The sequence below is a fragment of the Lemur catta genome, chromosome 1 (genome assembly GCF_020740605.2).
Source record: "Lemur catta isolate mLemCat1 chromosome 1, mLemCat1.pri, whole genome shotgun sequence".
Taxonomy (NCBI): Eukaryota; Metazoa; Chordata; class Mammalia; order Primates; family Lemuridae; genus Lemur; species Lemur catta.
In genome coordinates this window covers 240,384,426-240,398,251 of record NC_059128.1, presented here as the reverse complement: position 1 = coordinate 240,398,251, position 13,826 = coordinate 240,384,426, and the positions used below count along the sequence as shown (strand labels likewise).

Sequence of the window (13,826 nt, the reverse complement as noted above, 5' to 3'; positions counted from 1 at the left end):
AACAGAGCGAGACTCTGTCTCAAAAAAGTAAGTAAATAAATAAAAAAAATAAAAAAATATTTTTAGATCAGGCAACACACACCTTATCCTCATCCACAGAATGAGTGTTCTCCTAAAAAGGAGTTGTTGTAAGTTAAATATAACAGTTTCCCCCATGGCAACATTAAAACTGTGCTGAATTTTTGGAACCTTCTTAACATTTGTTTTCACATGGAATTTACATAATTCTACAACTTTAAATTATCCAAAGTTGACAGTTAATTGCACTGCATTTAATTTTGTGATAAGACTGTATTTAAGAGTAAGAAGTTATATTATGAAGTGTTCCTCCAATAGTTATTTTTAATGTGTTCAATTCCTTTTCCCTTTAAAAATGGATTAACTTAATAACATACTTAATAATAGCAACTGATTTATGAATTAAAAATACTGGCAAGCTCAACTCTAAAGCTTATGCTTTTAAACAAGATTCAACATCTTTTATTTACATATTCATGACACACATCAATGGTCTTATACAATAATTAAATCTAATAACAATGGTAAGGATGAAACATAAAAGACAATTGCAAATTTTATTCTGGTTGAAATACTTTTTCACTAACTGAAAGATATAAACCAGCAGCCATTTTAAAGTTATGGGCTGTATGTCAATTCACTTCTTAAAATTGAAAGTCAGCCACACAGCTATTAAAACAATGGGAAATTTGCAAATGCAAATATTATATATACAAGTATAATGCATGCACAACTACCACATTTCTTTATCCTTAAAGCCATTTTTAAAGTAAACTGGTATAAGTATTTAAATTAATATATGTACATCAAGGCACCTTCTTTTCTTGTGCTTTAGGAATGATTTACATGTGATCTGCCTATGTCTTTAATTTTATACCCTTATAACAGCTTCTAATAAAAGCTTAATTTTAACGATTATAGTTTGAGTAGTAGTTTCCTAGAGAGAAATGTGTCATCTCCCCATGGTTATTTTGAAAACCAGAAAATTGGATTGCTTCAAGAGGTGGGAATTGAAAAATCAAACACATAAATTAATATAATTTAGTTTTCAGGTAACTTTTAAAAATAAATTATCTTCAACAATTTGGTGGGACCATAATCAATTTCTTCAAGTATTATAATGAGGGCTATACTGAAGAATTTCAATATTCTGTAATTACTTGACAATTATATGGTATCCACAGGACCACTGTAATGTTTATATTGCTATCCTATTTCTCAACTGCAGTTTTTCAACAAAATTAAACAATTAAACATGATATAAAAACTGAAACCATAGCAAACCTAACTTGTTCATTAACTTGTTCATTCAGCAAAAGAATGAGATTTCTTTTTTATTGTCCTATGTTATCAAGGAGAAATTTCTCATCAACAATGTTTAATAACGGTGTTCTTTTCTCATGGTCAATTTACTTGCCTTGAAGAGAGTATAGTAAGGCTTTAATAGGCATTTCATGCATTTTAATGGCATTTTAAAAATTAGCTATTCATTTATGGGCTCCCCATATAGATAAATATATTGTGCAAACTTGATTACAACATGTAACTCATTAAGTGCTTTAAAATAGAATAAAGAATCCCTGACTTAAAAGGGGTTAAAATAAATAGTATGTCAAGAATCACAGATCTAAAGCATTTAAAAAGCGTTAACATACCTATGCATCCTACTGAAATGCTTTATATTAGAATTTTTTAAATCCATAAACAGGGCAAATGAAATCACAGAATCTCTATATTTTGAGGAAAAAACAGAAGAAAAGCCAACTGGTGCAGCCTTTTAAACTCAAAATATATAATAAGATGTAAAAATGCAAATGGAAACTGTACAGTCTTAAATTTAGTACAGTCACAATAAACATTAATTCATAAAACGTATATCATGATAAGCCACTGCCATCAAATGTATTTGTTTTCAATTTCTTTACAGTTAATGGACTTTTCTACAGAACCTATTGGCCAGACAAAAGGTTTGGAAATGTTACATCACCAAACAGTCCAGAGCTTTGACGTGTAAACGCTCAATGGACAGTCATATGGTATTGTAAACAAATGTTCTCTGAGCTCAGTGTACATGAGATGTCACTTCTTTTTATCTTCATTACTATATTCATTCTGCTTCTGAAATATGTGCCACCTCTACTTCAACAGTTTGAATGGCTTCTGCAACTTCAGACAGCTTCTGTCCTTGCTGTTGTGCCAATACATAATTAACTACTTGCATAATACTTTGGTCAGAAAGCGTAGATACTGATGGGCACTCTTCAGTAGCTGCAACAGCCTCAAGAGCTTCAATAGTTTCTCCTGTCACTACCACAGTCTCAAGTTCTTGAGGACAACTGCTTCCTTGATCCTGCATGTCTGCTGTTAAGATGCTAACAGCATGCTCCACTTGAGTTCCTTGGTTATGAAATTGAAGGGTATCTTTTTCCAGCATAATTTTACAAGGCACATAGTCTCTGTGAAATTTAGTCATATGTTTCCGGAGTGTTCGAGCATCTATGTAGGCTTCACTACACACAGGACAGACATAGGGCCGTTCACCAGTATGTGTTCTCACGTGGCGTTTTAGAGATCGGGCATCAGCCCAAGCTACTCCACATGTTAAGCACTCAAATGGCTTAACTCCTATTAAAAAAAAAAGTACACGTGGTGAGGTGCAAGTACCAAAATATATTTAAATTGTCAATTTTTAAAAATTTTGAAAAATACAGTAGCCCGTAAGTCTTTCTATCTCGACTATGGAAATCTTTTACTTATAACCTAATGGTTTTCCTTAGAATAAATAAGATTCTGAGCTATAATCTCCCTAACGACATTCCCATGGACAGAAGTTATTGAGAGACAAATTTTAGTTTCCATGCATAATTTCAATTATTTCTTCACAGCAATCCTATAATCCTAGGGTAACGAAACAAGACGCTTCAAACAATTTAGTTCAGTATAATGACGTTAATATAGAAATATGAAATTAATTTCTTCTCAAGTAACATAAGAGGGCTGGGGAAGGAAGAATCACTACTGGTTTGGCTTTTATTCTGTTTAGATACATATAATACTAAGTACACTCACCTTCATGGTTGTTCATGTGTCTTCTATACTCTCTTAGCTGAGTGAACTTTCTTCCACATTGTTCACATACCCGTTCCAGGTTTTGCTTTGCTCTCCCTTTTTTCCCATGGGTAGCTTTCTTTACATGCCTTCTGAATAAAGCTTTTTCATAAAATTCTTTACCACATATATTACATCTAAAATAGAGGAAAAGGTCAAATTATTTTTTCCCAAATCACCACAGCCATAAGAATCGATCAAAATACATATACATCTCAAGTTCAGATTCTTCTCAAATCTACCCACCTATACGGCTCAGTGACTGAATGAGACTTCACATGGGAATACCAATCTTTCTTCCAACTATAGCACTTATCACAAAATTGGCACCGGAATGGCTTCACACCAAGATGTTTGTTCATGTGTTGGCGAAGATCTCTAGCTTCAAAGAAACTCTTTTCACATCTGCAATAAAGTTCAATTACCCAAATGGATCATCTTATTCCTTTAATACCGGTTTCCTAGAATTCAGTATGTTCTTAAGTTCCTAGAACTTCACAAGATGATCCCAATTTTAAACAAAAGAATTCCTGAATACTCCAGTCATGCATCAAGGCTACAGAGTTTTAAGTTCTTTTATCTTTAGAGCACTAGAAATGTTTTAAAGAGAGCTATGCATAGACAGGGTGTGGAGGTTCATGCCTGTAATACCAGCACTTTGGGAGGCCAAGGCAAGAGGATCGTTTGAGGCCAGGAGTTCAAGACCAGCTTGGGTAATATGGTGAGACCCCATCTATACAAAAAAAATTTTTTTTTTTTTTTTTTTTGAGACAGAGTCTCACTTTGTTGCCCGGGCTAGAGTGAGTGCCGTGGCATCAGCCTAGCTCACAGCAACCTCAGACTCCTGGGCTTAAGCGATCCTACTGCCTCAGCCTCCCGAGTAGCTGGGACTACAGGCATGAGCCACCATGCCCGGCTAATTTTTTTTGTTTATATATTTTTAGTTGGCCAGATAATTTCTTTCTATTTTTAGTAGAGACGGGGGTCTCACTCTTGCTCAGGCCGGTCTCGAACTCCTGACCTCGAGCGATCCACCCGCCTCGGCCTCCCAGAGCTAGGATTACAGGCGTGAGCCACCGCGCCCGGCCTATACAAAAATTTTTTTAAAACAGTTAGCTGGGTGTGGTGGCGTGTGCCTGTAGTTCCAGTTACTCAGGAGGCTGAGGCTAGAGGATCGCCTAAGCCCAGGAGTTTGAGGTTGCAGTGAGCTATAATCATGCCACTGTATTCCAGCCTGGGCAACAGAGTGAGTACAGAGGCATGTCTGTCTGTCTCAAATAAACAAAAGAATCATCCATAGTTCCCAAGTGTTATTATAGAGGAAATCTTTGTGTCTCCCCTTCCCCCATCTGATCCCCTTTTTATAATCCCATTGCCCCCTCTCATTCTCTATGTAGGCTTTACTCTTGATCCTAGGGATGAAGCAACAACGCAGGCCTAGGTAAATCAGAGCACAGCATTCCTTTGGCCATAGTGACTGACCGAGGAATGACCAAATGACTTCTCCAGATGTAACCAGAGTGACCCTCAAGGCTTTTATAGGATCTACCAGAAAAGAAGCTTGACAATTTGGGATTTGAGAGCATATGAAGTTTAAACCACTGCCATTGTCTTGTCCATAAGAGCCTGAGAGAAATCAAATGCTAATGAAACTAAACACAGTTTACATTAATCTACTCAGACTCCCAGACTTCAAGACCTGAAAAGACCCCAAGCTCTCACTTCTGGCTGACCTTCTGAATCTGCACAAACAGGAAGTGAAGGCTAAGTCAGAGCTGTAAACTGTCTGGCTGACTGTTGGAGGCATTCTGGCATTAGTGGTGATATTTACACAATACTGGGAATTTACTAAAAACCCCTGAATTGTATATTTTAAAAATGATTAATTTTATGTTATGTGAATTTTATCTCACTTATAAAGAAGATTTTAAAAGGCTTTGGAAAATGAAAAGGGGGGACAAAGAAACTCTGGCTGGCAAAAGGACTCTTCTTTTTCTTTTTTTTTGAGACAGAGTCTCAACTCTGTTGCCAGGGCTAGAGTGCCATGGCATCAGCCTAGCTCACAGCAACCTCAAATTCCTAGATTCAAGTGATCCTTCTGTCTCAGCCTCTCAAGTAGTTGGGACTATAGGCAAGCACCTCCATGCCTGGCTAATTTTTTCTATTTTAGTAGACACAGGGTCTTACTATTGCTCAGGCTGGTCTCGAACTCCTGAGCTCAAACAATCCTCCTGCCTCGGCCTCCCAGAGGGCTGGGATTACAGGTGTGAGCCACTGTGCCCAGCCAGGACTCTTCTTTCCTACAGTCCCCACTCCCAGGTAAGTACCATTTGGAAAATCTTTTAAAATCACTCTAAATGAGTGATTTGTGTATGGTATATGGTTTATATCTCAAAAACTAGGAACACATAGGCCAAAAAAAAAAAAAAAAAAAAAAAAAAAACCCTGATTAAAATCAAGATGAAATTGAAATTACTATTTAATGTTAGCTTCAAATATTTTATTTCTTTTCAAAACTTTCAAATAAACTGAATAAGAACATAATGAAATTAGTTGAATGCTTCACATATTAAATACTTACTGGGTGCAATGATAGCCTCGAACCTCAGGCTTTGGCTGGTGTTTCTTGAAGTGCTTGCTGAGTCCAGAGCCCCTATGAAAAGACTTTCCACAAACTGAGCAATGGTACTTGGACTCTCCTATAAAAACATAAAAACATATCACAAATCTAACGATCAGTCTTCTTTTAACAGAATTCTTTAAGGTCTTATTTCAGAAGTTATTTTATCAAGGAAATGTGGAAGCTATAACATTTAGCAGATATCTTCTAAAAATAACAATAAACCATGTCAAAATCCCTATTTTCTTCTCAACAACTATAGTACTAGCCAAGGCTGCTACCCAAAGAATGTGATATTCTTATATAGCCTATGGATTATAATAGTAATAGAAATGAATACAAGTTCTACAGCAGGTACATACCCTTCATTGGCCATTCCCACATTCCTGCTTTAAAGCATCTGAAAGTAAGTATGTGGGGACAAAAAAATAATAAAAGTCTAAACCATCTACCATGCTGACATTTACATCTGCCTACCACTCAACTTTTTAAAAGCATGATCATTTCTTTGTGCCTGGATCTAAATTATGCATGATTTAACATTAAGTACACATTTTTCTATACTGAGGAAAACAATGAATATTTTTTATACAAATAACAGAGCTGTAACTAGATTTAAGAAAACCTTGCAACTTTAAATAGTCTCATTAATAAAAAACTGAACACACATATCAGCATATCAATTTCTGATATAATTATAGCATAATCAATGTAATAAGCTAATAACATATAAAATCTAACCATGTCAATATAAATTTCTCATTACCTGTGTGAATACTCATATGTTCTTGAAGACTCCGTTTAGTAACAAATGACTTAACACATAGTTCACACTGGAACTGCTTTTGTGATTGATGGAGACTCTGATGTAATTTTAGACCATGCTTGTAGATAAAAGTCTTTCCACAGACCTAAGACAGAAAACAAGTGTTTAATTTAGTAAACCAAAAAGGGATCAGGTATATGCTATTTCTGAAGAATGAAGACAGAGAAAGTAGTTTAAGTAAATATTTAGTTATTTAACTAAAATTATAAACAAAATGATAACATGAAAGTTTGAACTGCAAATGTCAAGGATATTAGCAAGCTAAACCCTCTTCTGATTCGGTACTTAAAAAATATTGTTGCTACAAATTCATGTTATCACTGGAAGAGCTCAAAATAGCACAAATAAATGCTGTGCTATCCTTGACACTGGTAAACAGTACACCTTATACTTAAAGAGACACAGAAGCTTAACTTAGAACAATATACTATTTCCTGCTACACTAACAGTGCTTTTCAAACTGTGATGAAGGATGAATTTTTTTCTTTTCCCCAATCCACTGGGGAAAAATTTTTGTTAAATGTGATACAAATGTTGTGACAAGGCCAGGCGAGGTGGCTCATGTCTGTAATTCTAGCACTTTGGGAGGCCAAGGTGGGAGGATCGTTTGAGGCCAGGAGTTCAAGACTAGCCTGGGCCATAGTGAGATCCTGTGTCTACAAAAATGATAATTAGCTGGGTGTGCCTGTAGTCCCAGCTACTCAGGAGGCTGAGGCAAGAGTATCACTTGAGCCCAGAAGTTTGAGGTTGCAGTGAGCTATGACTATGCCACTGTATTCCAGCCTGGGTGATGGAGAGACCCCATCTCAAAAAAAAAAGCGTGACAACATCAAATTGCTATGAAACTTTCTACATGCTGCTTCTGTATTTCTGTACTTATCCTCTATGGAACACACATTTTGAGTAGTGCTATACTGGAAGACCAGAGGCTGAACTTATACTTGGTATTTAAATTTATGAATAAAATGATGCTTAGGACTTGGTTTCAGAGTAACTGGGGTGGGAGTAGGGTAGTGAGTCACAGTATATATAAAATACATCTGACCAAGAGCTGATAACTATTGAAGCTGGGTGAGGGTACATGAGGGTTCATCCCCTTCTAATATATTCTATTATTATATAATAAAAAGCTTCAGAAAAAGGAGAAATATTGAAAATCTCATTGGTTTCAAAACTGTTTAATAAAAACAGTGAGTCATGCTTATACGTAAGGCTACAGGTGCTCCTGGAAATTTTTCACTGTTCTAAATAGCCCAAAGCTGGCTAATCACAGGATTCTTTACCCAGAAGCCATATTTTGGCATTTAGCCATCCTCAATCTTCAGGTCTAGAGAAGGACACATAGCTCAGACAGGACTTTTACTGATCAAGGAAAATTAAGGCATAGGTTCCTTTCCAGTCCTGGTTGGTCCTACTGAAGGTTAAAGAATGATTAGGATGATAAATTGGTTACTCTTACCCTGTACATCCTCTGAACCCTAATAAGTTTCACAAACAACTTAATAAAGATTCCTTTCAAATTACAACTTCAGAGAGCAAACTAAACACAATAGCAAATCACCCTTGATCTAGGCAACAAACTAAAGTCATCAAATTTCCCTGATATCTTACAAGATGAGGGTGACTCTGGAATACCTATCCACCATTCTCATCCCCATAGTTAAGTTCTAGTCTTCTTTAAGTAACAGAAATAAACATTATGGCTTTACCTGGCATGCATGTGGCTTTACACCTGTGTGCTTTAACATATGTATTCGAAGAGAATATAATTTAGGTAATGTCCTTCCACATATGGAACATATAAATTCTCGTTTGGTTCGGCCCTTCTCAGATGATGTTCCTGATGCCTCATTAGATGTGGAATTGGATGAGGATGAACTGGGTGCATCTTTCCTGGCATGTCGAATAAGGTGTGCTCGTAAGGAGGCACTGTACTGAAACTGTTTTTTACACAACTAAAAGAAAAAGTAAACAAAATTCTGTCTAAATGTATTTTCATTACAAAACGTTAAGTGAAATTTGACTCATTTCAATTTTCCATTTCTGTTATAATTATAAAAATCAATAAACACATACTATGTAAAAGACAATATACTAGGTACCAGATTATAGAAATGGAAGGGGTATGACTAAGGCCGTACTCTAGAGAGGCCTAAGATCTAATTACAGCACAGGATTTATATGTAAAAAGATGAAATATTTAAGAAGAGGGATAATCAGAGCAATGAGGAAAGGCAACATTAGGTATCATTAACAAGTTTGGGGCTTGAATTGTATCTTAAAGGAAAAGGACACAGACAAAGAATAATACTATCAGTAGTATTATTAGTGTAAGCATAACAGTTGTTAGGTGGAGCAGAAATAGGGGTTGGAAAAAGTAGACAGGTAAGACTGTGATGGTCCTTGGATTTTATCTTGCGGTTGGCCAGGGATTTATGAAAGCTTTTGTTCTTTTAAAATCAAAGGAATATATGCTCACTATCTACAAAACCTATTTTTTGAAACAATAAATAAAACTGGTCTCCTGGCTCACCGTCTCCACCATCTTTTGCTTTTAAAGTTAACTTTTTTTTTTTGACTCTCTCAATGCCTATCTGTGTAACTCTAAGTAACGTGCATATGAAGTTGATTCTCTCCTTCATAGCTCTACTCCCTGCACGTATGTAAACAATTCCCATTACCCTAATCAAAATAGTTACATTTTTGACTAGATCAATTTCAGTTGTTAGGTTTCAGTGGTTACATTACTAGGATGCAAATGTTGTTACAGCTGGGCCATATATGATACACTATGATTCTTTTTCCTTTCTTGCTTTTGTTTTTATTAACTTATTTCTCTTTGTATTTACTACTAATTCATCATCAAACCCTTCCCCCAGTTGTCTTCTGAGAGGAGATTCAAAACACGTCACCTTATCTGAAATCTCCTTCAAAATATGATGTCCTGTTGCAACCTGGGCTGGTTGTTCCCTAAGCTTGGTACATACAGCTTCATCCCCAATCTCTCTTCACTATTGTCTTGAATGCAAGTGACATGATTAACAACCTAGCAGTAAGTTGCATTCTATTTATATGAGGTTACAGCCATCTTCGACTAGCTTTCCAGATACTTACTGGACACTTATAATCTCTAGCTCTTTCATGTTTCAGTGTGTGCATTATAAGGGCATATCGTCTCTGAAAAACCATTCCACATTCCCCACATTTATGGGACGCTTCTTCAGTGTTCTCTTTGGCATCCCTTTTTGGCTGTTTTCTCTTTTTTCCTCTTTGAACTAACTTCTGGGCCACCTAATTAAGGGATAAAAAACAGAATATAAATACATTCATTTTGATTTTTAAAGTTGAGTCATGTCAAATAAAACATTTCAAACTCACATTATCTTATTAATATTGTTATTTAAAACATTAAGTTGCTGTATCCATTTCCTCTCCCAAACAATGTTCACCACAGCTACAAGTTCATTAATAGAATGCTTTTAATCTAAGGCTAAAACTGCAAAGGTCAACCCTTTTTGCATCATACCTGCTGAACTGCTGACTTGGGAATGGCTTTCCGTTTCTGCAGCTTTTTCTCCATTCCTTTGTGAAGTCTGATATACCCTCCTTCATTAACAGAACGCTGTCGAAGCCTGCTTCTGTAAGAATCATTATCAGGGCCAACGTCTGTCTTTGCTGTCGGTGCAACTAGATTTTCCTGATCTTTTAAAGATTGGCCAAGGTTTTGCCTATGTTTTGGAATGTCGTCAGTATGGATATCCTCAGCTGATATATCATTTCCCATATCACTGTTCTCTGGAGAGCTACTGATTACATTCTCTTTTGAAAGTTTAGGATGAATATTAGAAACAGTGCTGTTTGAAGTTTCTAGTTCTGTCTGGTTGTTTTTTGCTGTTAAATCAATAGACTCCATTTCAGGAAGGGAATTAGTTATACATCCTACAGATGACAGAGTGGCTTCAGCCTCTGAAGAAACCTGGGACTCAGACTGTCGTTCTAGCTCTCCATTCTGCTCAGTTGCTGGCAAATCTCCATTTACCAGTAGTACAAATTCACAACCCCCAAGTTGAGGAGATAAAGTTGTTGTGGTTCCCTCATTGCTAGCCACAGGAAATGCTGTATCTCCATTATGTATTGGTATGTCCTGGGTAGATGCGACTGTTTGAACTTCGCCCTTCTTATATACCGTTAGCTGCTTTTCTTCCATTAGTTTATGTACACTTTCACAAATCTCTAGGACTTCTGACATGAAAAGATGACGAGCTAAGATGGCTACATCAGCCATGCTACAGAAGTCAAAACTTAGCACAGAAGTATAGGCAAATTCTAGTAAAGGAAGGAAGCTTGCTTTACAAAAACCTATGTGAAACAAGAAAATGGGGACAAAAAAGTCAATCACCACAGAAACACCTTGTAAGAATACAGAATTATCACAATATAAAATATAATACAAAGGCACACATGACCATTTATTCTGTAGTTAATCACCCCTGGATTTGCTTTCTGTACTGGTTGCTTGTTAAACCTTGACTAACTCACTTTTATGAGCCAAGTCTCTCAATACCTAATATAGAAAATAATATCAGACTTACTACCTCAAGAGTTGTTGTAAGGCAGCCATTTTCAAACTGTATTCCTTAGAACCCCGGGGGTTCCTCAAACTCCCCTCAAGAAACAGCTGCTGGAGAATGGAGGGTAAAAAAAAAAAAAGAGGGAGGCAGGTGAGTAGGAGGGGTTCAATCAACCTGTCCCCTATAACCTCACTTCAGTAAATACAGCTGTATTTTTTAATAGCAGTCCATATAAAAATTAGATTGAACAAAGTGTTCTATGACTAAAAGTAAAAAATCAAGATCTAAAACAAAGGTTGGCAAAACTTTTCTGTAAAGAGGGAATAAATAATGCAGGCCATCAGGTATCTTGCAACTACTCAGCTCTGCCATCGTAGCTGGAAAGCAGATGTACACCAATGTGTGTGGCTGTATTCCAATACAATTTTCTTTACAAAAAGGGAAGGAAGGGAGGATTAGCCTACTGTGCTATAGTTGCTTATCCCAGATCTAAGGAATGAAATTATTACTATATACATGAGGTATATAGTATTCTTATTTTATGTGGGAAAATAAGGTCAGTTTCTTTTCTAAGTTCTCAATGCTTTACTTTCAAAAGCTATTTCTTAATATTCCCATGATAAAAAAATCAGAAAAGAGATTATACAGTGATAATTCAAACTATCTGTATAACCAGTATATTAGGAATTTATATGGTTTCTAGACTTTCTTTATACAATCAAGCGAATATTCTTCCTCCCCCCTTCTTACACTAGGTGTCATATTACCCACGGTGGTCTGCACCTTGTTTTTCTCATATAACAATTTATCTTAGAGATCTTTTTTTAAATACATAATTGAGCCAAAGCAACCTTTTAAAAAATCATATTTGCTATGTTTTCCAGTTTTGATTCAGAGTTATGTAAAGTGTGTTCCTTTTACATAGGCAGATAGATGGGGGATGAACAAGCATACAGAGAAGCCTTAAACTGTTGAGATGTTAGAAGTCAGGCTGAAAACTGAGAGGACCACACATCAACATCATCATCATGGCTGATTCAGCCATTCCTAGGAAAGCTGATAATTAAATAGGCTAAAACCACATTAATCCTGCTTCAAATTATGAGACCAAATTAAGCTTGAGGTAAGTAAGAATATTTCTTTTTTTTGAGGCAGAGTCCTGCTTCTGTCACCCTGGCTAGAGTGCCGTGGCATCAGCCTGGGTCACAGCAACCTCAAACTCCTGGGCTCAAGCAATCCTTCTGCCTCAGCCTCCCAAGTAGCTGGGACTACAAAAGTGCACCACCATGCCCGACTAATTTTTTCTATATATTTTTAGCTGTCCAGCTAATTTCTTCCTATTTTTTAGTAGAGACGGGGGACTCGCTCTTGCTCAGGCTGGTGTCGAACTCCTGAGCTCAAATGATCTGTGCCCACCTTGGCCTCCCAGAGTGCTAAGATTACAGGCATGAGCCACCGCGTCTGGCCTAGAATATTTCTTAAAAAAATCACATACCGGCTGGGCGTGGTGGCTCCACCTGTAATCCTAGCACTCTGGGAGGCCAAGGCGGGTGGATTGTTTGAGCTCAGGAGTTCGAGACCAGCCTGAGCAAGAGCGAGACCGCGTCTCTACTAAAAATAGAAAGAAATTATATGGACAGCTAAAAATATATATAGAAAAAATTAGCCGGGCATGGTGGCACATGCCTGTAGTCCCAGCTACTCAGGAGGCTGAGGCAGGAGGATCGCTTGAGCCCAGGAGTTTGAGGTTGCTGTGAGCTAGGCTGATGCCACGGCACTCATTCTAGCCCGGGCAACAGAGTGAGACTCTGTCTCAAAAAAAAAAAAAAAAAAAAAAAAAAAAAATCACATACCAACAAAATAATGTATTTTGGTCTTTTGCCCAATACCTTTTTAATTTCTAAGTTCAAAGTCATAAGAAATATTTCCCATGAAAAAAATTAACACGGTTCTATCTAACACTTTAAATAGCTTAAACCATTTTTTTTCAAAGATATGACTCATGTTTACTGGAAAATACCATAAGACAAAAAGAAAATAAGAAACTAAAAAAAAATCACTTATAATCCTACTGTTGAGAATGGGCAGATAATTTCAGTATTTTGCTTTTACCTCTAACCTTTTGATATACACATACACACACTCCACAGAACAATTTAATCAAATGAAACAGACAATTTTACAAGATGAAAATGTTCTAGAGACTTATTACATGACAATGTGAATGTAGTTACTACTATTGAACTGTATAGTCAAGAAATTGTTAAGGAACTCATATACTGTTGGTAGGAATGTTAATTAGTATAGTTATTATGGAAAACAGTATGGAGCATTCTCAAAAAACTAAAAATAGAACTACCATCTGATCCAGAAATCCCAATATTGGGTATTTATCCAAAAGAAAGGAAATCAGCATATTAAAGAGATATCTGAACCTCCATGTTTACTGCAGCATTATTCACAATAGCTAAGACATAAACCAACCTAAATGTCCACCAACAGATGAATGGATAAAGAAAATGTGGTATATATACCATACATACACAATGGAATACTATTCAGTCATAACAAAACAATGAAATCTTGCCGTTTGTGGGAACATGAATGAAGCTTGGAGGACATTATGTTAAAGGAAATTAGTCAAGCACAGAAAGATAAATATTATATCACAGGTTCTCACTCA

General features: G+C 36.4%; 1 protein-coding gene across 1 annotated transcript in view; it reads right to left on the bottom strand.

Moving 5' to 3' along the window:
* Positions 1-451: 451 nt before the first annotated feature.
* ZBTB11 (zinc finger and BTB domain containing 11) overlaps positions 452-13,826 on the bottom strand; it is a 29,266-nt gene continuing 15,891 nt past the window's right edge. The window contains exons 4-11 of the mRNA XM_045540379.1: positions 10,099-10,931; positions 9,687-9,863; positions 8,282-8,527; positions 6,513-6,657; positions 5,708-5,825; positions 3,373-3,531; positions 3,088-3,263; positions 452-2,643 (exon numbers count right to left, since the gene is read on the bottom strand). Coding sequence (XP_045396335.1) covers positions 2,126-2,643; positions 3,088-3,263; positions 3,373-3,531; positions 5,708-5,825; positions 6,513-6,657; positions 8,282-8,527; positions 9,687-9,863; positions 10,099-10,931 — 2,372 coding nt within the window. The 3' untranslated portion in view covers positions 452-2,125. The remainder of the gene's footprint in view (positions 2,644-3,087; positions 3,264-3,372; positions 3,532-5,707; positions 5,826-6,512; positions 6,658-8,281; positions 8,528-9,686; positions 9,864-10,098; positions 10,932-13,826) is intronic.